The sequence below is a fragment of the Chiloscyllium plagiosum genome, unplaced genomic scaffold (assembly GCF_037043375.1).
Source record: "Chiloscyllium plagiosum isolate Xiang-an unplaced genomic scaffold, Cpla_swu_hap1 HiC_scaffold_5, whole genome shotgun sequence".
Lineage (NCBI taxonomy): Eukaryota > Metazoa > Chordata > Chondrichthyes > Orectolobiformes > Hemiscylliidae > Chiloscyllium > Chiloscyllium plagiosum.
This window is the reverse complement of record NW_028270143.1, coordinates 132366448-132390755: the sequence shown is the minus strand read 5'-3', so window position 1 is coordinate 132390755 and position 24308 is coordinate 132366448. Positions and strand designations below refer to the sequence as shown.

General features: G+C 42.3%; 1 protein-coding gene across 2 annotated transcripts in view; it reads left to right on the top strand.

Annotated features, from left to right (window-relative positions):
* Window positions 1-23702, top strand: part of zftraf1 (zinc finger TRAF-type and ring finger containing 1) — a 129532-nt gene extending 105830 nt beyond the window's left edge. The window contains exons 4-5 of one of the 2 annotated variants that reach the window (XM_087987683.1): window positions 6937-6972; window positions 21280-23702. In XM_087987683.1, coding sequence (XP_087843809.1) covers window positions 6937-6972; window positions 21280-21671 — 428 coding nt within the window. In that variant the 3' untranslated portion in view covers window positions 21672-23702. The remainder of the gene's footprint in view (window positions 1-6936; window positions 6973-21279) is intronic. The other variant, XM_043690960.2, reaches the window with a different exon arrangement.
* The last annotated feature ends 606 nt before the right edge of the window (window positions 23703-24308 follow it).

Below are 24308 nucleotides of genomic sequence, written 5' to 3'. Positions count from 1 at the left end.
CTTGATGGGAGTTGCATTGCCCTGAGGGGGTTTGGAAACAAAAATGAAAATTTTAAATTGTAGACTACTGTAAGTCAATGATCACAGAAGTGATGGATGAATTGGAATTAGTGAATGCTAGGATCCAGTCAGCAGAGTTTCAAATGAGCTTCAGATTATAGAGGTTGAAAGGTTGGAGACCAGCCAGGAATGCAGATCAATTACCCAGTAACCTGTTTATGGAAATTACTGGCATTCATTTTCCACATAACAGATAGAATAATACAGGATAGTGGAACTGTGGAATTAAGGAATAAAGCACAGACTGTAACAACATTTGAAAATAGGTGATTGAAGGAAAAAGAGAGTAAAGGCTATCAGGGGCAAGAAGGGGACATAGACTATTGCTGGTGAAGGTAGAAACCAGACATAAACTGGTGGGGTCAAACAATCTGTTTCCTGATGTTCTTACTGTGTGTCTAGGGGAAGATTTTATTTAAGGAACTATTGCAATAATTATAGAATGGAACCATATAACACAGGAGTCCATTTGAGCCATTATGTCCATGCTGTTTATAAGAGCAGCTCAGCTAAGCGCACTACTGCCATCCTTCTTTTGTAACCCTGCTAATTTTCTCTCCTTCTGGTGCTTATCCAATTTCCTTTTATAAACCATGTTTGAATCTGCTCAGGCCATGCATTCCAGATCCTAATCCCTTCATAAAAGGCTGCATAAAAATGCTTCTTTTGGTTAGCAATCTTAAGTTGGTGTACTCTAGTTCTTGATCCTTTCACTAATGGGAAAGGTTTATCCCTATTTTCTCTGACTAGACCCCCCCCTCATGAGTTTGAACACTTTACACCTCATCTGTAAGGAGAAAAACCCAGCCTCTTCATAGAAACATAAAAAATAGGAGCAGGAGCTTGCTCCACCATTCGATATTATCATACAGCTCAGTATCCTGTTTCCATGTTCTCCCCATACTCTTTGATCACATTCATCCCAAGAGCTAATAACACAAGTAACTGAAGTCACTCATTCCTGGAACCTTTCTCATGAATCTTCTGTGCACCCTCTCGAATGCCTTCAGAATTGAATACATTACTCCAGTTGTAATAAAATCAGCATTTTATAAAGATTCACAATAAGCCCTTGCTTTTATATTCAGCTTTTACTTCCAAAACTCAAAATCCTGTAAGACTCTTTAGCCACTTACTTAACTTGCCCTGCCACTTCAAATGATTTGTGCTTCTACACATTTTAGAATCAATATGTCTACTGACACCACTGAGTCTATGATGAATACCAACTGCACATGCTCCCCTCCAGTTTTTTTTTCAAATTGTGCACATGCAATATAATTCCTTTTTAAGAAAGAAATCTGATTTGCTTAACCCTGGTTTTCTCTTCACCGATATACTTTTATTTATTTCAGTTTTAGGTGTCTGTTAGGTACAGTATCTATCACTCTTAAATATATTCGAGAGATTTTACTGTTAGTGGGCATGCTGCTGAGTATCAGCAATCACAGCTTTTTAGAACTGTACCTTTATTTTATGTTGACTCTTCTCACTCTTCTTAACAAAATGTGTCACTAACCTGTTTCTTGAAGACTGTCACTATCCTCCTTACAATTCAGGTTTGCCGACTTTGAAATTGTACCCTGTCCATCAAAGTCTGCATTACGAATATAAATCAAGCAAAGCAATGGTCGTGCGATCGATTCCTGGGGAACTGTGCTGTGTACCTTCTTGTAGTCTGAAAGATAACCATTCATAACTGCTCTCATTTAGCTATTAATCTCTTCTCATACTGTGTTTGCATCCACCTGACAGTTGGAAAAATTGCTAACTTTTCTGTAATAAGAGCACAGTCCCTGATGGATACAGAAGGTAGCCATCACGTATTTGATGCCCACCTACAAGAGAACCCTCTCTCCTCACTTTCCCTGTAGCCCAGGATATTTTCTTACACTTGCATACTTATCCAGTTCATTTTGAAAATTGTAATTGGATAAGTACATAAGGGTAAGAAAACGAATCTGCCCCTACCACATTCACAGGCAGTACATTTGATGGAATAGATAGAAAGAAATTGTTCCCTCTGGTGGAGAAATTCAAAACAAGCAGATCTAATTTTGTAGTGAAGAGCTCATCAGTTAGAAAGCATTCCTTCTCACAAAAACTTATGAACTCTCTTTACAGTTACCATGTGGATTCTCAGGGAATTGAGACTGAGCTTAATAGATTTTTTAAATTAAAGATATTGAGAAAGGTGAAGCTAAGGCAGATAAATGAGATTGGATTACGTATCAGCCAAGATCTAATTGAATAGTGGAAGAACCTCAGAAGTTAAATAATTTTCTCCTGTTATTACTATGATGCAGTAGTTTCTGCTGGGGACATAAAACTGAGGGAGCAACAACTGTTACCAATTCATATGCACAGAGAGATCTCAGAACACTTTACAGAATAGTGGATGAAAATTAAACATCAAGGAGGAAAAGATAAGGAGCAAAATGTTGAGATGGGGGGGGGGGGGGGGGGGGAGGAAGAAATAAAGCGTAGAAGTGATGGGAATGGGACTATTGTAGCTGAAAGATCAGGCACACAGAACAGAGAGAGCGGAGAACTCAGATCCCACATGTGGCAGTGCCCTGGAATTCCCTCCATAATGGCATTGTAGGTCAACAGCGCATGGACTGCAACAGTTCAAGAAGGCAGCTCATCACCACCTTCTTGGGGTAGCTAGGGACAGGCACTAAATGCTGGCCAGCCACATCCCGTGGGTGAATAAAATAAAAAGGTCTTCAAGGACTTGTAACATCGAAGGAACTTTGCGAAGCAGTGACCTTGAAAAGATCTTCTGGAGTTCCAAGTTGACTGTAGTAAGGGAATGGTGCTGGGAAGGCACAGCAGGTCAGGCAGCATCCGTGGAGCAGGAAAATCGATGTTTTGGGCAGGAGCCCTTCATCAGAAATTCCTGATTCCTGATGAAGGACTCCGACCTGAAACATTGATTTTTCTGCTCCTCGGATGCTGCCTGACCTGCTGTGCTTTTCCAGCACCACTCTAATCTTGACTCTAATCTCCAGCATCTGCAGTCCTCACTTTAGCCTATTGTAAGGGAATAAATGCAGTTTGGCAAGGAAAAAGATTCTAAAGTTACAAATCCTTAGTGTAACTGACAAAGTGGGACACCACTTGTAGACAAAGAGTGAGAGAATTGAACATAATGATAGGAATGAAACTGAGAGATGGAAAGGTGAGAGACAAAGTAGGAGTGAAAGATAATAACTAGTAACATGCCTTGTTGAAGGCTGTTTGGAGTTGAAGGCCCTGTTAAAGTTCTGCACAGTGGGAGAAAGAGGATAGAAGAGAGAGATGGATGCCTGCATCAACAGGTTAAAAAGTCAGGAGAAAATGTGAATGGAAAGAAATGTAAGAGTGAATGGAATTGAGTATGGTCAAGGAAGAAGTGACAGCACAGATCGGAAATGCTTGAGGGAGGGAATCCATGGATGTTTGTTTAATTTTATGACCTTATAATGAAGAAGTATTTCAGTTAAATGGAAACCTTTCTCTTTTAGCTCTTTCTACACCACTCCCTGGTGAGTAATGGAGAGGAAATCTCTTTCACCGGCCCTGCAGTGAACCAGGAATGTGTGTTGGAGAAAGTCTTGTCTTCCTAGTTCTTCTCCCAAGGAGTGAAAGTATCTTGCTTCACTCTGTGTCTGAACAGGAAAAATGTATCAGAAGCAATTCACTGCCCCATATTTTCCAACTGGAGAGCTTAGAGAAGGAATTCCCTCCCAAATGGCATTGTGGGTCAACCCACAGCAGGTGGACTGCAGCAGTTCAAGGAGACAGCTCACCACCATCCTCTCAAAGGCAGCTAGGCATGGGCACAGCAAGGGACGCCCACATCCCACAAATTAATTTTTTTTAAAATGTCAAGTTGTTGAGGATCAGAGCCTGACACTTGCAGCACAAACATGATTGTTCTGTGAATAGAGACTACATTTTTATTCAATGATGCTGCAATAACTTGTCATTCCCTGAAACCTAGTTCTTACACATTGCCTTTGTTCTTTCTCCAGTGTCCATCCCTTTTTCTCAATGGTGCTATCCTTCTCTCACATTCGTTCTTCCACTCCACTGTCTTCCCTATCACTTTCTCAGACTTCCTCCCCCTCTTATTTTGTATATCTTTAATTCTGTTTTGCTGCTTCAACCTCCTTTTAGATGACAGTACATTAAAATTAATCTCCTCAGTGAAAACAGCATGGAAAGTGGGAGAGAATGAGACTGAGAATCACTAACAGCACGGGGAGTGGGAGAGAATGAGACTGAGAGTCACTAACAGCACGGGACGTGGAGAGAATGAGACTGAGAATCACTAACAGAACGGGGAGTGGGCGAGAATGAGACTGAGAGCCACAAACAGCACGGGGAGTGGGCGAGAATGAGACTGAGGGTCACTAACAGCACAGGGAGTGGGCGAGAATGAGACTGAGAGCCACAAACAGCACGGGGAGTGGGCGAGAATGAGACTGAGAGCCACAAACAGCACGGGGAGTGGGCGAGAATGAGACTGAGGGTCACTAACAGCACGGGGAGTGGGCGAGAATGAGACTGAGAGCCACAAACAGCACGGGGAATGGAAGAGAATGAGACTGAGGGTCACTAACAGCACGGGGAGTGGGAGAGAATGAGACTGAGGGTCACTAACAGCACGGGGAGTGGGAGAGAATGAGACTGAGGGTCACTAACAGCACGGGGAGTGGGAGAGAATGAGACTGAGGGTCACTCACAGCCCGGGGAGTGGGAGAGAATGAGACTGAGGGTCACTCACTGCCCGGGGAGTGGGAGAGAATGAGACTGAGGGTCACTCACTGCCCGGGGAGTGGGAGAGAATGAGACTGAGGGTCACTCACAGCCCGGGAAGTGGGAGAGAGTGGGACCGAGTATCACTAACAGCACGGGGAGTGGGAGAGAATGAGACGGAGAGTCACTAACAGCACGGCGAGTGGGAGAGAATGAGACGGAGAGTCACTAACAGCACGGCGAGTGGGAGAGAATGAGACTGAGGGTCACTAACAACCCGGGGAGTGGGAGAGAATGAGACTGAGGGTCACTAACAACCCGGGGAGTGGGAGAGAATGAGACTGAGGGTCACTAACAGTATCTGGTTTGCACAACAGTCTAAATTTTGTTTTTCTCCCCTGTTCTGGTCGCCATATTATTGGAAGGTTTTTATTGAACTGGAAGCAGTTCAGAAAAGATTTACCAGGATGTTGCTGGGAATAGAGGGTTTGAGATATAAAAATAGACAGGAAAGACTGAGACTTTTTTCACTGTAGCGTAGGAGGTTCGCGGATAACCTTATTGTGGTTTAACAAATCATGAGGGTCACAGATAAGGTGAATGACAACAGTCTTTTTCCTTGTTCAAAATTAGCAGACATTTTTAAGGTCAGAGGAGGAAGGGACAACTTTTTTTTTCACAGAGAGTGATTCATGTGTGGAATCAACTGCCAGAGAAAGTGGTGGATTCAGGTACAGTTAGAACATTTAAAAGATATTTGGATAGGTATGTGAATAGGAAAGGCCTGGAGGGATTTAAGCCAAGCACAAACAGGTGGGACTAGATTAGTTTGGGAACATGTGTAGCATGGACTAGTTGGACCAAAGGCTCTGTTCCATGCTTTATGACTGTTCAGTCACAGAGGCATGGGATGATAAGGGCATACACCCAGTCAGGAAGAATATGGGACTGTGCAAGTGAAATCACCCTGAGTGGCCAATTGCTGAGGAACCCAATTGCAAGCAAGTGCTGGGCCTACGAACAAAAACAGCAACTTTTTTTTAAAAATGTTGCAAAGCATTTCACACCAGTGTTATCAAACAAAATGTGTCACAGAGCCACATGGACTATTGATCAAGAATCAAATAGTGGGGAAGTTAAATTCCACTGTATTGCACAATCAGACTCATTTCCCTCTGGTTATCTAAACTGTCTCCTGTATCATGTTTCATTTTTTCACCTGTTAATTCCCTTATCCAATTCAGCAACACATTAGTATAAAAAATCAAATTGCAAGAGTTTTAAAGGGTAAAGTTGTACTTGGCAGGACTGGGTTAATACTGTTACTGGGCTGCTTTAATCGCTTAGGTTTTATACGGAAAGCTCAAAGAATAAAATGGACACTAAACAGGCAGGTGAAGAATGACAATAGGAGGTTTTAAAAGGGTGGGACAGATCAGAGCAATTTAAAAGGTGTTAGGAGGTTTTGAAAGCAGAGGGAAATTATCAGATGGAAGGGATGTGTAAGACAGAGTCTCAGAGAGATGGGGTATAGCTAACTAAAGAGGTTTGGCCAAGATCTGTTGCGCAGGAGCAAAGGATTGAAGCAAAGAACAGCAGGCTAAAGATAATCCCCGATGTAGAACCATAGCTGTCAAAGATTGGAAGCCTCTCATAGCCAACCAATCGAAACAGCTTTGAGCCCATCCCATCTTCAGGTCCACCGTTCAACAGATTTATCCCCTACAGTAATAATCTCCCTTTACAATGGCCATTGCAGCCAGCCTGACTTTCCAACCCTCCCACAACTGATCCCAGCCACAGTGTCTGCAGAGGAGGTGAAGCTTAACTAAGTTAGCGCAGCTGAAAAAGAGAACCAAATGACTGAATCCCTTGGAAGGGTGTACTTAACTAGTAAAGAAAAAAAGTCAACATTTGTGTGTGCGGAAATAGGGTGCTCATGTTTATTAAACCATCCCTCCCCATCCTCTCCCTTCCACTCCTTGCCTGCGCACACAGAACTATTGAGAAAAGTTGTATTCCCAAGCCGGTGGGGAGGGAAGGTTTATTTACAATTAAAATGGGCAATATCTTCAAAATTAATGCGTTGTTTCCACTCAAAATGTAATTGGTTGATCTTTACTCACACAGGAACCGATTTCTGCAGTCAGGCATGTCACAAAAAAGGTAGGACAGCTACACCCAATTCCTGATGGCAAAAAGTACTGCTGCCCTTCTTTACCCTTTGATCCAGAACTCCCCGGGCTGGCAAGGCAATTGGTCAGCCTCTCACTGTCTTGTTATCATACAGTACTATCATATCCTGGGAACGGAACGAGTGCGGGCAACTAGGACACATTTTCAGTTGCTTCTCATCTGTCTGTCTCTCTCGCTCGCTTGTTCTCTCTCTCTCTCTCTCTCTCCCCCCTTTGGATTACCCATGGTATGTAATGCCTGTGGAATCAGGAACAAAAGTAGCATCAGGATTCAAGCAGAAATGTTCAGGACGCTTGGCTGGCTTCCTTCAGAAAGGAAGAGGATTCCAAGAGACCTTAATTTAGGTCACAGTGATGGTTCTTGAGAACTGAAGCAGCAAAACCTGTGGTGAAAGTTTGAATGCCAGGCAGTACAAATAAGATATTCTTAACTACAAAATAAGATGAAACAACTCTCTTCACCAAAGGATAATTTTATGGTGAAATACATTCTCAGGGAAGGACAACGATAGTGATAGAACAGGCAACAGTTTGAGGTGAGGGGGATCGAGGAATATGGTAATCAAGTGAATCAATAAATTGGTGAAAATTGATTTTTCACCATGCCTGTGCAAGCTCTTTGAATTCAGCCCCACTCCCCTACTCTCGATCATAGTATCACAAGAATGATGCAGAACTTGGCTATTTAGCCTGAAAAAGCATTTCACTTAGTGCCATACTCTCGTCTTCTCCCTGCAACCCTATACATTCTTTCTTTTCAAATAACAGTCTACTTTCTTTTTGTATGCCTCATTTGAAACTGCCTCTATCAAGCTGACTTCAGAAATTAACTACTTGCTGCATGAGGAATGTTGTTTTTACCCTCTTAGTCTCAATACTTTTTGCAAGTAGGGATAGTTTCTCCCTATTTACTGTGTCCAGAGCCCCTATCACATATTCTCTTAGCCCTCTCCCAACTTCTCCAGTCTCTTCATAACCAAAGTCCTTCATTCCTGGAACCATTCTCATGAATCTTTTCTTTACCCTCTCTGATGTCTTCACAAACTTCCTAAAGAGGGTAGCCCAGTTCTGCACAGAGTACTCCAGCTGAGGCCGAATAAGCATGTTATACAATTCCAGTATAAACCTCCTTGTATCCTGTCTTGCTACTTTTAGTGACATGCATCCTGTTCCCTCTGTTCCTGCCCCCCCCCCTCTTTATAGTTAATACCCATGGTTTTGTATTGTCTCTCCATGCCCCACCTCACATTTCTCAGCACTGAACTTCATCTATTACCTAGTCACCCAAATCAACCAATGTCTATGTCCTTTCAAAGTTCTACACTATCTTCTTACTCAATCCATAGCCTTGAAATTTCTCCACTTAAGTTATTTGTCCAATTTCCTTTTGCAAGTTAATATTACATATTCTTCTACCAGCCTTCCAGCCAGCATACTCGAAATCATAACTGATCACGGTGTGTTGAAAAGTATCTTCATCTCCCCTCTGCCTCCTGTGTCAGTGACCTTAAATCTGGCTCCTTTGGCTTTGGTCACCCCTGTCACTGAAAATATTTTGACCATATTTACTCAAAATCCATCATTTTGAACCTCTTTAAAGTATTCCTTCTTTAAGAAGCACAATTCCAGCTTCAGTAGCCTCACCCTGTCATCCCTTATACGTTTTAGATCTGCTTTTCCAACATTAGGTGGGCTATGATCTATTATTTATCTGTTACATTTCAGTAACCCATTTACTATCTTGAAAGGAAATTTATTTCACATCAGTAATCCTGAAACTTTATTGGTGGATAAAAGCACTTAAATTACAATACAAAAGGATATAATTCAGCCCTTCTGAAGAAGGGTTATTGGACCTGAAATATTAACTCTGATTTCTCTCCACAGATGTTGCCAGACCTGCTGAGCTTTTCCTGTAATTTCTGTTTTTGTTTCTGATTTACAGTATCAAGACTACTTATGATTTTTTTTATATAACTCAGCCCATTGTGGCTTTACCTAAAACCAACTCTTTGACTGAAACTCTCCCACTCTATTCCCTTTTCCCTCGTGATTTTCAACACTGTCTATACTCATTCTTTTCGATATTTAGCCAATTTCATTTTAAATGCTTATAATGTCCCCAACTTGCTAGAACATTTTAGTAATAACATTAACTTTACACAAAACATTTATAAGCTAGATTTCAGCTGGGGTATATATCCCAATGAAGGGCACCACATTTTAAGAAGGATTTTAAGCTCTTAAAGAGAGTGCAGAGGAGATGTACCAGGGATGAGGAACTACAGTAATGTGAGGAAATTGGAGAAGCTGGGATTGTTTTCCTTAGAGCCAAGAAGGTGAAGGGGGGGTTCAGTAAACGTGATCAAAAATCAGCGGGTACAGAATTAAGGTAATTTAACCCATTGAATATCAATTGTGATAAAGTTTTGGAATTGCTATTGGCAAAAAAAAGGTAAATTTTGTTTTTAATTCATCATGGGATGTGAGTATCACTGGCTGGGCCTGCATTTATTGCCCGTCCCTCATTTCCCTTGAGAATGTTGGGGTGAGCTGCCTTCTTGAACTGCTGCAGAATAGACCCACAGTGCCATTAGGGAAGGAACTCCAGGATTTTGACCCAGCGACCCTGAAGGAATGGTGATATTTGTCCAAGTCAAATGGTGTGTGGCTTGAAGGGGAAATTGCAAATGGTAGTGTTTCCGTACATCTGTGGCCCTTGTCCTTCTCAAAGATAGTGGTCATGGTTTTGAAAGGTGCTGTCTAAGGATCTTTGGTGAATTCCTGCAGTGCAACCTGCAGATAGTACACACTACTGCTACTGACTGGCAGTGGTGGAGGGATGTTGAGAATTATTAATATATAATGAGTTGTTATGATGTGGAATACTTGGCTGATGGGATGGTAGAAGCAGTTTCAATAACAACTTTTAGAAGGGAAACAGCTACGCAGTTGAGAAGAATATAAACAGGTGATTGGTAAAGAACAGGGAATGTGAGCTAATTCAAAGAATCACAGGCACAATACGTTAAATGGCTTCCTACTATGCTGTCCAATCCTGCCTCAGATTTTAAAAAAAAAATCACATTGCATTAATTCTTCTATTTGCCTTGTGTATGATTAGAATTTGTAAAGGGTTACTGTGCAAACTTGGATGATGATTTGACCTTTCACAGGAAAGCAGGCAATTTTGTAGTATTTTATTGCAAGGAGACTTGTTGAAAAGAAATCCTATACTTAAAAATGTATTTTGTTCAATCATGACCAAGTGATCCTTCTCATTGCTTGATTCTGAGCAAACAGCAACCTCAGTGAGGTAGAAGCAGGTATTATCCAATTTGGGTTTTTAGACAATCCCGGGCTCCCTTTAGGGCCCCCATTAGGAGAGATGCATCGCCTGTTGTTCCTTAATTGTCATTGCTCACTTGGATTCATCATCAAGAATGACGTCATCACTCGACTCTTGGAGCTCCATGTTGGTATTAATGATTGTCTCATGATTTTCTATCCACAATTTGCCAAGAGCCAGCAGGTAATGGTCCTGTGTGCCATTGATGAGTCCAAAGGAGGCTTCTCCTCCACCCTGTACACTATATTCACCAACATCCCTCATGAAAATAAAATCATCATCCTTGGAGACTTCAAAGCCAGGGCTTTGGAAAGGATTCCCAAGTCTGGAAAGGAACCATTGGAAAGGAACAAGTTGGGAATTGTAACTTCAGTGGGATTCTCCTGCTCACCAAATGTGCAGACCACTGGTGCAGTTGGTCATCACCCACACACTGTTCTGCCAAAAAAAAAAGGCTTCTTGGAGGTTTTCACAATCAAATGATGTCATTTTCCAATCCCGAGACCAAAAGGATGTCCTTACTACTAGAGTGATGACCCATGCAGGTGATTGCTTGATAGCACTAACTCATTGACTGCTGTGTTTCCATCGAACAGCTGAAGGTGAAGAAAATAGTTCAACATTGAGCAGCCTGAAGATTCAGTCATGCAAGAGAACATGCAACAATGTTTTCACCGGAATCTCCAAAGCATGTATTTCAGTGGAGTGGAGGAAATTTGGAAGAAGCTGAAGACTGCAATCATCTCATGCTGTTAATAAACCATTGATGCCAAGACTAGGAAAGACCAAGACTGGTTCAGCAAGAATAACCACATTATCCAAAACCTGAATGACAAGGAATGCTCTCCATGCCGAGCAAAACAACACCACTGGCAAAACAAAATGCAGGATTCATCAAACAGTGAAGACCCAGGGAAATCAAGTGGAGGATTGAGAAAGCTAAAGAGCTGCAACTCCTTGCTGATAAGCTTGACACCATCACTACCATCAAGATAATGTACGGACCCAACACCCTTAACCTCAAACTGATACAAAGTAAGGATGAAATCCTTTTAAGAGATAGAGAAAACATCAGTCTGTGATGGATAGAACACTTTAATGAACTCTTAAATCATGTAACAATCATAGACAAGGATATGTTTGAGGAAATTCCCTAGCTTCCCATTAAAGATGATGTTGGACCCTCACCTTGTGTGGCAGAAGTTAAAGCCGTCATTAAACGTATGAACAACGGAGAAGCTGCAGGAGTAGACAGGATTCCAGTGGAGATTTCCAAACTTGGAAGAGAGCAGACCTTATGTATCATTTCCATTAACTGTTTATTGAAAATCTGGAACAAAGAAGAAATCCTTGCCAATCCCATGGACACTGCCATCACCACTGTCTTCAAGAAAAGTGGACTAAGGGAGCTACCGAGGAATCTCCCTACTCTCCATTGGCAGAAGAACATTGCTGATTCCTTGCGAGGTGTCTTCTCCCACTTGTGGAGGACATCATTCCTGAAAGGCATGTGTCTTCTGACCAAACTATGGAATTATGGACATGATTTTCACTGTTCAACAACAACTTGGAGAGAAATGCCAGGCACAACACCAACCGCTTTACAGAGCCTTCATTGATCTGACCAAGGCATTGGATTCAGCCCATCAAGGAGGACTACAGAAGACCCTGTCAAAGACAGGCTCTCCTGAGAAATTCATCAACGTCCTTGGTCTCCTCTACAACAAGATGTCGACTATGGTCCTCACCAGTGGTAATATAACAGAATCCTTTAACGTCAAGACAGGATTCAGGCAGGGATGTGTCATCGGTACCACCCTTTTCTCCATCTTCATTGACACCATCCTTCCCCTTGTCAAGAACAAGCTTCCCAGTGGGGTGAACATTGTCTACAAGATGGATGGAAACCATTTCAACTTGAACTGATTCAAATCCAAGAAGAAAATGATACCGATAGAACTTCGGTTTGCAAATGACAGTGTCACCTCTGCTCTCAGAGGAGAATCTTCAAGCCTCACTGAATGTGATCATAGAAGATACTGAAGAATTGGTCTCAGCCTTAATCTCAACTTCTTTACCAACCCATCCAGTCTATCCCTCCACTAAGATCAACAGAGAAATGCTTCCAACATGGAACATTTCCTACCTGAGAAGACTCCTTTCATCTAGGGGCTGATATTGATGGGAAGATCCAATACTGCATTCAATCCATATATGCCACTTCGATAACCATTGTATCCACACTGTATATCATGATCTTTCTGTAGTCATCCTTCCAACTCTTTTATATGGCTCTGAATCTTGGACTGCATGTAGATTCCCCCTCAAGGCCCTGGAGATCATAGAACAGCACAGGAACAGGCCCTTCAGTTCGCCATGTCTGCAGTGACATGATACCATTCTAAGCTAATCCCATCTCTCCACATTGTCTGTAGCCTTCTAGTCCCTGCCTATTCATGTGTCTGTCTAAATGCCTCCTATATGTATCTGCTTCTATTTCCTCCTGTCAGAATGTTGCAGGCATCTACTGGCTCCTGTGTAAAAACCTTGTCTCGCCTATCTCCTTTAAACTTTCCTCCCTTGCCTTAAACCTATGCTACCTAGTATTTGATATTTTCACCTTGGGGAAAAGATTCCAATTACCCACCTGATCGATGCCTCTCATAACTTAATATACTTCTGTCGGGTCGTCCCTCAGCCTCCGACACTTTAGCAAAAACAATCCAAGTTTGTCCAACCTCTCCTTATAGCAAATATACTCCAATCCAGGCAACATCCTGCTAACCCTCTTTTGCACCGTCTCCAAAACCTCCACATCCTTCCTGTAGTGTGACAACCACAACCGCATGTAATACTCCAAATGTGGCCTGACTAAAGTTGTATACAGCTGCAAGGTGACTTTCCAACTTTAATACTCAGTGCCTGCCCAATGAAGGTAAGCATGCCGAATGCCTTCTTTACCACCTTATACACTTGTGTTGCCATGTTTGGAGCTATGGATTTGCACCCCAAGATCCCTCTATGTATCAATGCACCCAAGGGTCGTGCCATTTCGTCTACTTTCCTCTTGCATTTGACCTCCTAAAGAGTGCACCACCTCATCTGCCATTTCTCCGCCAGATCTCCCAACTGATCTACATCTTGCTGTATCCTTTGACAACCTTCCTCACTGTCCACAACTCCACCAATTTTCAAGTCGTGTGCAAGCCTACTAATCAGACCACCTACATTTTTATCCTAAAAATTTAGATATATTACAAACAATCAGAAGTACCATCAACATTGTTTGAGAAGGATTGTCAACATCAGCTGGGAGGACAGGTGTCCTTGAAACAGCCAGTAGCGCCAGCATCGAAAACCCACTCTGCTAAGCCAGACACATGCTTACGATGTCTGAGTTCTAACTACCAAAGTAAATGTTCTTTGCCCATCTCAAGGAACAAGTAGAGGTCAAAGGAAGCGTTTCAAAGTCTCCCTGAAGGCTTACCTCAAGAAATGCAACATACATGTCAAGACACAGGAGAACTACGTTTGGAAGAAACTGACTTGGAGGAAGCTTCTGTACAAAGGGACATAATTCTTCGAGAACACCATCAACAAGAGGAAGTATGGAAAAAGGACCAGAGAAAGGAATGCCAGTGATCTCAAAACCAAGGACCAGTTCCCCCTCCCAGAAATACCTGCCAAATAGGAGAGACATCTCTAGGATTGGGTACATGAGCCATACAAGGACCCACAGAACCCACCGTGACATGGGATTTCCTAAGTGCACAATGATACTCCTAAATGAGTTGATTGCTGACAATGATGAATTCCTCACTGCTTTACAAATAAACTTTCGGTTTGGGAAGACTCTTAACACATGTGGAGGTGAGATCTATACAATGGGATTTTATAGTCACTAGGCTTTACTTCTCAATTCTGAATAGATTATCTGAGGAATGCGGGTTACAGTGGTCAGATTTCTAGTGCAAGTGCTCACCCATTAAATGCATGGACATTGCAGAAAGAGATAAATCCTTTGAAAACCGACAATTATCATTTACTCAGTGCCAAAAGCAATCTATTTTTGGTGTATGTGTTCTGTTTTTTGGAAAATTGTTTTGCATGGTACCATGATATAGTGGATATGAGTATCACTGATTAGGACTGCATTTAGAGTCATAGAGATGTACAGCATGGAAACAGACCCTTCGGTCCAACCCGTCCATGGAGACCAGATATCCCAACCCAATCTAGTCCCACCTGCCAGCATCCGGTCCATATCCCTCCAAACCCTTCCTATTCATACAACCATCCAAATGCCTTTCAAATGTTGTAATTGTACCAGCCTCCACCACTTCCTCTGGCAGCTCATTCCATACACGTACCACCCTGAGTGAAAACGTTGCCCCTTAGGTCTCTCTTATATCTTTCCCCTCTCACCCTAAACCTATGACCTCTAGTTCTGGACTCCCCCACCCCAGGAAAAAGACTTTACCTATTTACCCTATCCATGCCCCTCATAATTTTGTAAACTTCTATAAAGTCATTCCTCAGCCTCCAACGCTCCACGGAAAACAGCTCCAGCCAGTTCAGCCTCTCCCTGTAGCTCAAATCCTCCAACCCTGGCAACATCCTTGTAAATCTTTTCTGAACCCTTTCAAATTTCACAACATCTTTCCTATAGGAAGGAGACCAGAATTGCATGCAATATTCCAACAGTGGCCTAACCAATGTCCTGTACAGCCACAACATGACCTCCCAACTCCTGTACTCAATATTCTGACCAATAAAGGAAAGCATACCAAACGCCTTCTTCACTATCCTATCTACCTGCGACTCCACTTTCAAGGAGCTAAGAACCTGCACTCCAAGGTCTCTTTGTTCAGCAACACTCCCTAGGACCTTACTATTAAGTGTATAAGTCCTGCTAAGATTTGCTTTCCCAAAATGCAGCACCTCGCATTTATCTGAATTAAACTCCATCTGCCACTTCTCAGCCCATTGGCCCATCTGGTCCAAATCCTGTTGTAATCTGAGGTAGCCCTCTTCGCTGTCCACTACACCTCCAATTTTGGTGTCATCTGCAAACTTACTAAGTGTAACTCTTATGCTCGCATCCAAATCATTTATGTAAATGACAAAAAGTAAAAGACCCAGTACCAATCCTTGTGGCACTCCACTAATCACAGGTCTCCAGTCTGTTTCTTGTCCATCCCGAGTTGCCCTTGAGAAAGTGGTGATGAGTTGCCTTTTTGAACCACTGGTATGAATTGGTACACCCTCAATGTTATTTGGAGGGAGATTTTGACTCAGTAACACTGAAGGAATGGCAATATATTTCCAAGTCAGGATGATGTGTGACTTAGAGGGGAACTTGCAGGTGAGGGAGTTTATAGGTTTAGAAGGTTCTGTTGTAGGAGCCTTAGTGAGTTTATCCAGTGCATCTTGTAAATGGTATGCTTTGCTGCCACTGGGCATCAGTGGATGATGTGAATTTTAAAGGTTTTAGATGAGACTGTGAATTTAAATCCCAGCATAACAATTTGAGATTTGGATTAATTCTAAAAGGTATTTGGGCCTGTATTCACTAAAATTTAGAAGGATGAGAGGGTATCTGATTGAAACATATAAAATTCTAACTGGCTGGACAGACTAAATGCAGGGAGGATATTTTCCCCTGGTTGGGGAGTCTAGGACCAGGGGATACAGTCTCAGAATATGGGTTAGACTGAGATGAGGAAATATTTCTTCACACAAAAAGTAGAGATCCTTTGGAATTCTTAGAAGACTGTGGAGGCCAAGTCACTGAATATACTTAAATTTTTTTTAGATTTTAAAGACATCACGAGATGTAGGGTGGAAGTGGGAATATGGCATGTAGATAGAGGATGCAATCTGATCGTAATGAATGGGGAAGTAGATTTGAAGGGTATAATGGTCTACACCTGTTCCTAGCTTCTATGTTTCTATGTAAAACATCTCCATATATTGAGCCAGTGTCACTAAAAGTGACTATGAACTGTCTTCCCCTTCCATCCCCTGGTCACTCTCAAAGGTAGTGAATGTTGAGGGTCATTTGAAACGTTCAAAGCTAAGATTGTTAATTTGCTGTTGGACAAGAATATTAGGGGATATAAAGCAAAGACTGCTTGACTGGGGCCCGAGCCAACACCTTGAATATCACTCCCTCCGCTACCAATACACAGTGACAACGACATATACCATCTATAAAACACAGAGGCTCCTTGAACAGCTTTACAAATCCATCACCTCTACCATCTAGAGGAACAAGGGCAGCATAAGGCCATAAGATACAGGAACAGAATTAGGCCATTCAGGCCATCATGTCTGCTCCATCATTTGATCATGATTGGTATGTTTCTCAACCCCATTCTCCTGCCTTCTCCCTGTAAACCTTGATCCCCTTATGAAACAAGAGGCTTTCTATCTCTGTCTTCAATGCAGTCAATGATTTGGCCTCCACAGCCCTCTGTGGCAGTCAGTTCCAGGGATTCACCACCATCTGTTCAAAGAAATTTCTCCTCATCTAAGGGGTCATCTGAGGCTGTGCCCTCGGGTCTTAGTATCTTCTACTAGTGGAAACATCTCCACATTCACTCTAACCAGGTCTCTCAGTATTCTGTAGGTTTCAATGAGATCCCCTTCATCTTTCCAACTTCAACAAGTCTGGATCCAGATTCCTCAACTCCTCCTCAGTAACAAACCCTTCACCCCAGGATTGTTCTCAAATATCCTCTAGGTCCCTTCCTATACCAGCACGTCCTTCCTTAGAATTGGGGCCCAGAACTGCTCAGCAGTCACATGGGAACACCACCACCTACAAATTCATCTCCAAAGCACTCACCATCCTCACTTGGAAATATATTACTGTTCCTTCAGTGTCATTGGGTCAAAATCCTAGAACTCCCTCCCTAACAGCATTGTGGGCATATCTATACCTGAAGGACTGCGCTGGTTCAAGGAGGCAGCTCACCACTACCACCACCTCATGGAGAATAAATCTGTTCTAACCTTGACAGCAATATTTCACTTGAAAAAAATGGATGAATTAAGGAAAGCTGGCCAGTGATGTTCAAATGACCCAAAAGTGAATTTAAAATGAGGCACATAAATGAGGTTTGCTGTGGAGATCAGCCATCATCTAATTGAATGGCCATGTATCATTCTCTGCCACTGCAGCTCCACCTTTTCCTATTTCTGTTCCTGCTTGCTTCAGCTCATCCTGCATTAAGATTTGTGTCCTCTTCAGATTGAACAGGTGGCTAAGTGGGCTCGCATGGATTCCTCCCACTATTTGACACAATGTGATTAATTTCTGCTTCCGCTAGCTGCTTCCTACCTAACAAAGCCAAGAATGTGAACTAATTTCAATGCATGTGGGAAATCTATGTACAAATCTCCGCCCTTTAATTTCACCCAGATAGTATCAGGGCTCTGTGATTTTAGTTGCTGGCACAGGGAGAGTGAATTTGTGATTCCATTATCTATGAGCTCCTTTGGATGGGCAGCCTTGGATTATAGTTTGTTCCTTGTCATTCGTCTTCCTCCTATTTCTCCCATTCTAATGGGGATAAGATCATTAACATCCATGGTCTTCCTGAACATTTTACCTTGATGGGAATCTCGGTTGCATGTGATATTAGCTCAAAGTAGTAGGGATGGAGGGATAAAAAAGAGGTAAATTAGTAAGTAATGGGTATCTGTTTTTACTTATGGCTTTGAGATTGTTGATCTGAACAACTGGGGTGGGAGCAGCTGTTCAACATAGATTGCTGTCTTAGGAGCCTTGTTCAGTTTTACATCCTTGCTTTGACACTGCACTGTGATGTTCCTAAGAAGGACAACCTTTTACATGGTCAAAAATATTTTGTAAAGGTTTCAAATTCTTATTGGTATTGGGAACATTGAGTATCCACTGCTGTATCAACCCACCATCCAAATGTGAGCAGTGAGTGTCAACTAACAGGAACCTAATGCTGTGCTGAGATCCACTAACAGGAAACAGGTCTCCGGTCTTCCTCACTCAGGGCTGCCCCAGCCGCTCACTGAATGCATGCAAGGCAAGGACTGTAGTTGAAGACACAAGATAATTTTACACTAAATACCCGCCTGAGGTCTTTCTGTTCTGAACTAAAATTCTTGTACACGACTCCAGAATCATGGCCTAGCACCTTTGTGGGAAGAGGAATTGGAAGGGGAGGCTAAGAATGGAGAACATTAAGGGTAATTAACTGGAAGGGAAACAGGTGAGGGAGGTAGAGATAAATTATATCTGCTGAATGGGAAGTCTAGACTAGAAAACATAGTCGAAAAATGAAAGCCAGCTCGTTCAGGAGTGAAATTAGAAAACATGTCTGCACACAAAAGATAATGAAAGTCAAGAACTCTCTTCTGCAAGGTAGATGCTAAGTCAGCTGTTAATTTTGATACTGCGATTGATAAGTTTTTGTTAATCCAGGTTTTTAAGATATGTAGTCAGATCAAATAGCAGCCGTAATCTAATTACATGGCAGTGGAGCAGACACGAAAGACTGACTGGCTTCCTCCTTTACCCATGTCCGGCGTGGGTCAAGGACAGTGGGTTAGTGCTGGGTAACCATTGGAATGAAAAGCAGAATGAGGAGAAACACAATGAGCTAAGTAACCTCCTTCTGTGTAAAATGTCAGTAAGACCATGGGACATAATAGGCATGCAGAATGTTTGGGATGGGGACATGAGCGCAAATTGTACAGACTCTGTTAATGGATATTTCTCATGTTTCTTGCATGATTGTGTATCGAATATGTTTCCTGTATACATTAACTAAAAGTAGTGATATTTTGAAAGGTTTTTTTTCGATGTGCAAAAATAATCTCAGATTACTTATGGTATAGTGCTCCAAGTGAAAGCCCCTTACTCAAAGATTTATTTTTCTGGATCTTGCCATCATGGATAAAGCTGCAGCCTCCTCCTTGACCTCCCTCAGAGCTGGTCAGTTAGGTAGTGAGATGCAGACTGACAGTGCCCTACTGTTCTGATGGTCCCTGTGCACTGCCTGAGAAACAAAAGCCCGATTGCATGTTGCAAAACCATTTCACTTTAGCTCCCTGCCCAAATCTCCTTCCTCAATATAACAACAAGTAGGATATTAGGCTGTGGGGTGGCTAGGAACTAGCATATTCCTGCATGGGCCACTGAGATTTGCTAAAGATTCTCAACTAATCTCTCCCCTCTCCCTGTATCTGCAATTCAAGACAGAAGACAGTTAGGGTAAGTTGATAGAAAACAAAAACCAGCAAGTTAAATGTGATGCTGATTCTTTAACCGTTCCTTGGAACCTACAGCAACACAGAGATCATTCAGTCTAAAATGCCTGTCCTTGCGTTTGAGTGAGCTCTTCCCTCCATCTTGTGACCATCCACTTGCCCACACCTGATTAACTTTGTTATCCAATATTTCTCCACCTCTAAAATTGATAATGGATTATATATGTGTGGAGTAATCAACATCTAACTAACATCAACAAAATGTTCCCTACTCTTGGCCTTTGGTTAGTTTTTAGTGACAATCTGAAAGTCACACATCAGGGTGGGTATTGCTAATATTCCCCCTCTCTATGCTCAGTATAAATTGGAGTGGCTAGAGCCAGTGTTTTTTAGTTTAAATTTGGATTATAAGGCATTCTTGATATGTAGTGATACACTTTGCTCGGAATGATACTCCTGGCTGTGCTTTATGTAAGGGAGAAAGAGACACATACAGTAATGTCTACAGTTCAGGCAGGGTGGGGTGAGGTGTACAGTTTACCTTTTTTAATACGTTTGTGGGATGTGGGCATCACTGGATGGGTCAGCATTTATTGTCCGTCTCTAGTTGCCCTTAGATGCAACTGAGTGACTTGCTAGGCCATTTCAGAGGGTGGTTAAGAATCAGATATTTCTTTGGAATCCCATGTATGCTTAGTAAGGATGGCAGATTCCTTCCCTAAATGGCATTAGTGAACCAGGTGGGTTTTATGAAAATTGTCAATGCTTTTATGGTCACCAATTAGCTTTTAATTTCTCTGCTGTGTGGGATTCACACCCGGGTCCCCAGAAAATTACCTGGGTTTCTGAATTACTCATTCAGTGAAAATACCACTAGACTGTTGTCTGAACATCCATTATAATCACACAGCAGAAAGGGAGTGCAGGGGATTCCATTTACACATAAAAATAATCCTCAATATAGAAACCTGTCTCCACAGTTAGCCGTTTTAGTTTAGAACCCAGTATGAAACAATCCACAGCCTTCCTTTGAGAGGTGGAAATGAGCTGAACCCCCAATTCCCTTCCACGCACCTTCTCCCACACCATATCATTTTCACTGAAGCTGTCGTGTGATTAAGCAACCAGTCTGTGGTTAGTGCAACTGTACCCACACTCAGCGCAAAATAGGGGCAATTCTATTTGCTTTATGTTATTTTCTTCCATCATTTTCACCTTGGTCTCTCAGTGTAACTCAGTGTCCATTGAGGGCAATCAGCTCACTGGCTTTCAGCCTCTGGTCACTACCTATAAGACAGTGAGTCTAACATCCAGGAGCCAAGCTCCTTCCTATGCTGCAAGAACAAGGCTGTACTCAATACCACTACCAAGCTAGAACTCAGTGAGTATCAGGAATGGGAATGATTCAAATTTATTATGTATCACACCTCCACTCCCCTTCATTCGGTTTTAATTCAGATCCATAAGTAAATGTTTCCTAATTCCAGCCCAGACTAGTTTATCAACTGTTAAGTATCATCAAATATTCAGTCTTGGCTAATAACCACTGGATGCACAGACAGTCAATTATTAGTGATTATTGGAAATTCAGGACAAGATATTTCCAGACAGTATTTAGAAGCAATTGATTTTTTTTATTCTTTGATTCGTTTCTTCTCTCTTTTGACACTTTTGCAGAAGTTCAGTTCCGGCCCTACCGAACAGATGACTTCATCACCAGGCTCTACTATGAGACTCCAAGGTTCACAGTGCTCAACCAGACATGGGTCCTGAAAGCACGGGTCAATGACTCCGAGCGTAACCCCAACCTGTCCTGCAAGCGCACCCTGTCATTCCAGCTCATCCTGAAGAGCAAGGTCAACTCACCGATGGAGTGCTCCTTCCTCCTTCTAAAGGGTCCCTACGATGATGTCAAAATTAACCCGGTCATCTACCATTTCGCTTTCACCAACGAGAACAATGAAACAGACTACATGCCGCTGCCTATCATAGACTCTGTCGAATGCAACAAATTGCTAGCGGCCAAAAACATTAACCTGAGGCTCTTTATATTTCAGATACAGAAGTAGAGGAGGTGGGGCTGGGGAGAGAGATTGTAGGTGGGGGGAGACAGAGGGAGATATCAGAACGGAGTGAGCACCACTGAACCATAGTACCTCGGAAAGCCAGCGACAACAGTCAGTAGTTTGAAAAAGGCAGAATTCTATGAAAAGAACAAGAGACAAACAAAATATCTACTAACCGCATGTGATCGTAACTGCCTGGGACTGTCACAACTGCGCGGTTTTGTTCAGAAGCCTCTCGTTTAGTGGTTATAATAGGGGGAGGGGTTTGGGGGAGGGGAGAGAAATAAGAAAAGTGTCTGAATTCAGTAGCTGCTATTAGAACAATTTAAGCAGTGCTGAGTGGTCAGTACCTGCCTGTGTATTGAGCCTGCAGTCCACTGACAAGCTCTGCTCGCCAATAGATGCTGAGATGCCACACCAGCTTCCCTCTGTCACACCCACTCTTTCATTCCTTATGCCTGCTGATGATTTTGTTTGGTCAGAGCTGCTATTTGTTTTCTGGTATTTCCCTGCTTACCTGCAATAGCTACTAAATTATTTAATGAGATAGGTGGAACTTCTGTTAACTCTATTTCCCTCTTCACAAATCACCGGTCCAAACTTGTGTTTTTATTGGTGTGCATCACTTGCCATCTGGCTCACCAGAGTCCCCAGCTGACAGATACTAAACAACCTCGTGTGCATTCAGCTTGGAGGAGGGCTGTTCAAACTGTGTTTTTAAGAAACACTCAGTGTGGCCCAGGGACATTTGGGATGGCCACTATGCTTTGCAAAGAATGAAGCGGGCTGGTTCATTCTCAACACAATCATTTGGAAAAGCAAAAGGCTGCATGTAATTCCTGAGGGGATTGATTGAACCAAACAGCCAGCTAGCCGTCCATCCTTCACTTGTTACAGTCACACATGCCAACACTGCAATTGAAGGGCGCAGTAAACTCTCCCCTTAAGTTCTTTGGTTTCAGTTTTTCCTTTAAATTCGCTAGTAAGTGTATAAAAATTAAAATCTAAATGAGCAATGAGGCATGATGGACACAAGATAGAAGGCAGTGCTGATGTAAGGTTAGGGGATTTGCAGGGAGAACTCAGTAATAAGAATCCTACAGTAGTGTTTGTACGTTTAACTTAACTGTATTTTTTACTCTTCTCATTTTATTGTATTTAACATAATATTCTGCTCCTGGAGCTGGGAAGAAGGCCAGGGCTGAGGCCAAGGACTTCACCAGACATGAGACTGACAGAAGCTGGGGGATTTGCTCCCAACCCTTTAAACTCCAAGATCAGGCAAAGCTGATTAGGAATTATTTTAAAATGTAAGAATTTATTGGGATGAGTAATTGAGGGAATTCAAAAACCAGGAAACAAAAACCTCTTGGTGGCATTAAATGACATGGCCCAGCCCAGCCCAGCCCAGCCCAGTTCAGTATATTGCTTTTACAGAGCAGTCGATCAGCACAAAGGCACCAGCAGTGGAGAGAGATCATTGTACCACAGTGCCCTCAGTTCCACTGCCCGAAATGATGCATCTTATCAGGTTCAATCTGTTGCAGTCACCAGTATCTGGATCTGATTGGAAGATAATAGGTCGCTGCTTAAATCAGTGCAGTTCCATTTAAAAAGACTAAACAGTCCTTACCTTGCAGAATGAGCAGCATTCTGTTCAGTCACACAGCAAGTAAATCTTTACCCTGAATAAACAATACCATCGTACAGTTACCTTGAGGACTCCCAGCAATGCTGAAAAACAACCTCCATATGATTAACACAACTACTGTTGTGAATAGCACTTTAACCTTCCCAGATCCTACTGATTAAACTGGAACTTTACACAGTTGCACAACAAATGGGTTGAACTGGCCCCTTTAACCCTTATCCTGCTGAATGAACTGGAATTCTGAAGGATTAGTAAAACAGATGCAACTTAGGCTTTTGGGGTTTTGTCTGGTACCAAAATGATATTGTCAGTTCTTACCATTTATTTTCTGTACCCACTTGTACTGTATAGTTCAAATACCATAAAATCTAGATTATAATTCGCATTGGCGTATAAATTGTTCAGTTTTATATTTAGAAAGTGTGAAAAAGTGATCGTGTACAATTTGTACACTGAATTTTCTGGTGATTTGGTTTGACAGCTCCTTGGTTCTTTTCTTTTTTTTGGAGTATTTTTACATATTTGAACTAATGCACAAGGTGGGTGCACTCTGTGGTATACTTGGTGCCTGTCTGCAGTCTCAGTCTTAGTCAGACTTCTGCCAGCCCGTGTTTGTAACCACCTCTTCCTCAACTCAATATTGACAGAAAGCTCTGTAAGGTGCTCAGCTATCCCATTGTTTGGTGTCTCTGCAATTCAGCTCATGCATTATTTAAGAGAAAGGCTACATCACAGAATAGGAAGGTGTAGTTCTCCAATTAAATTCCAAGTTTGGTGCATTTTGCTGTGGTGCAAGTCACCCAGTCTTTCATTGCCATGAATAAGGTTGGATAAGAGATGCTGTTTGTGCTATTGAGTGCAGGTCCTGTCTGCCTTCAGTTTTATTCATAGGTTATGAACACTAGTGGCCGTCATTGCCCATTTCTGATTACCAGGAGAAGGTGGTGGTGAGCTGCCAGTTTATGAGTCAAGGCTGACCCTGAACTAAA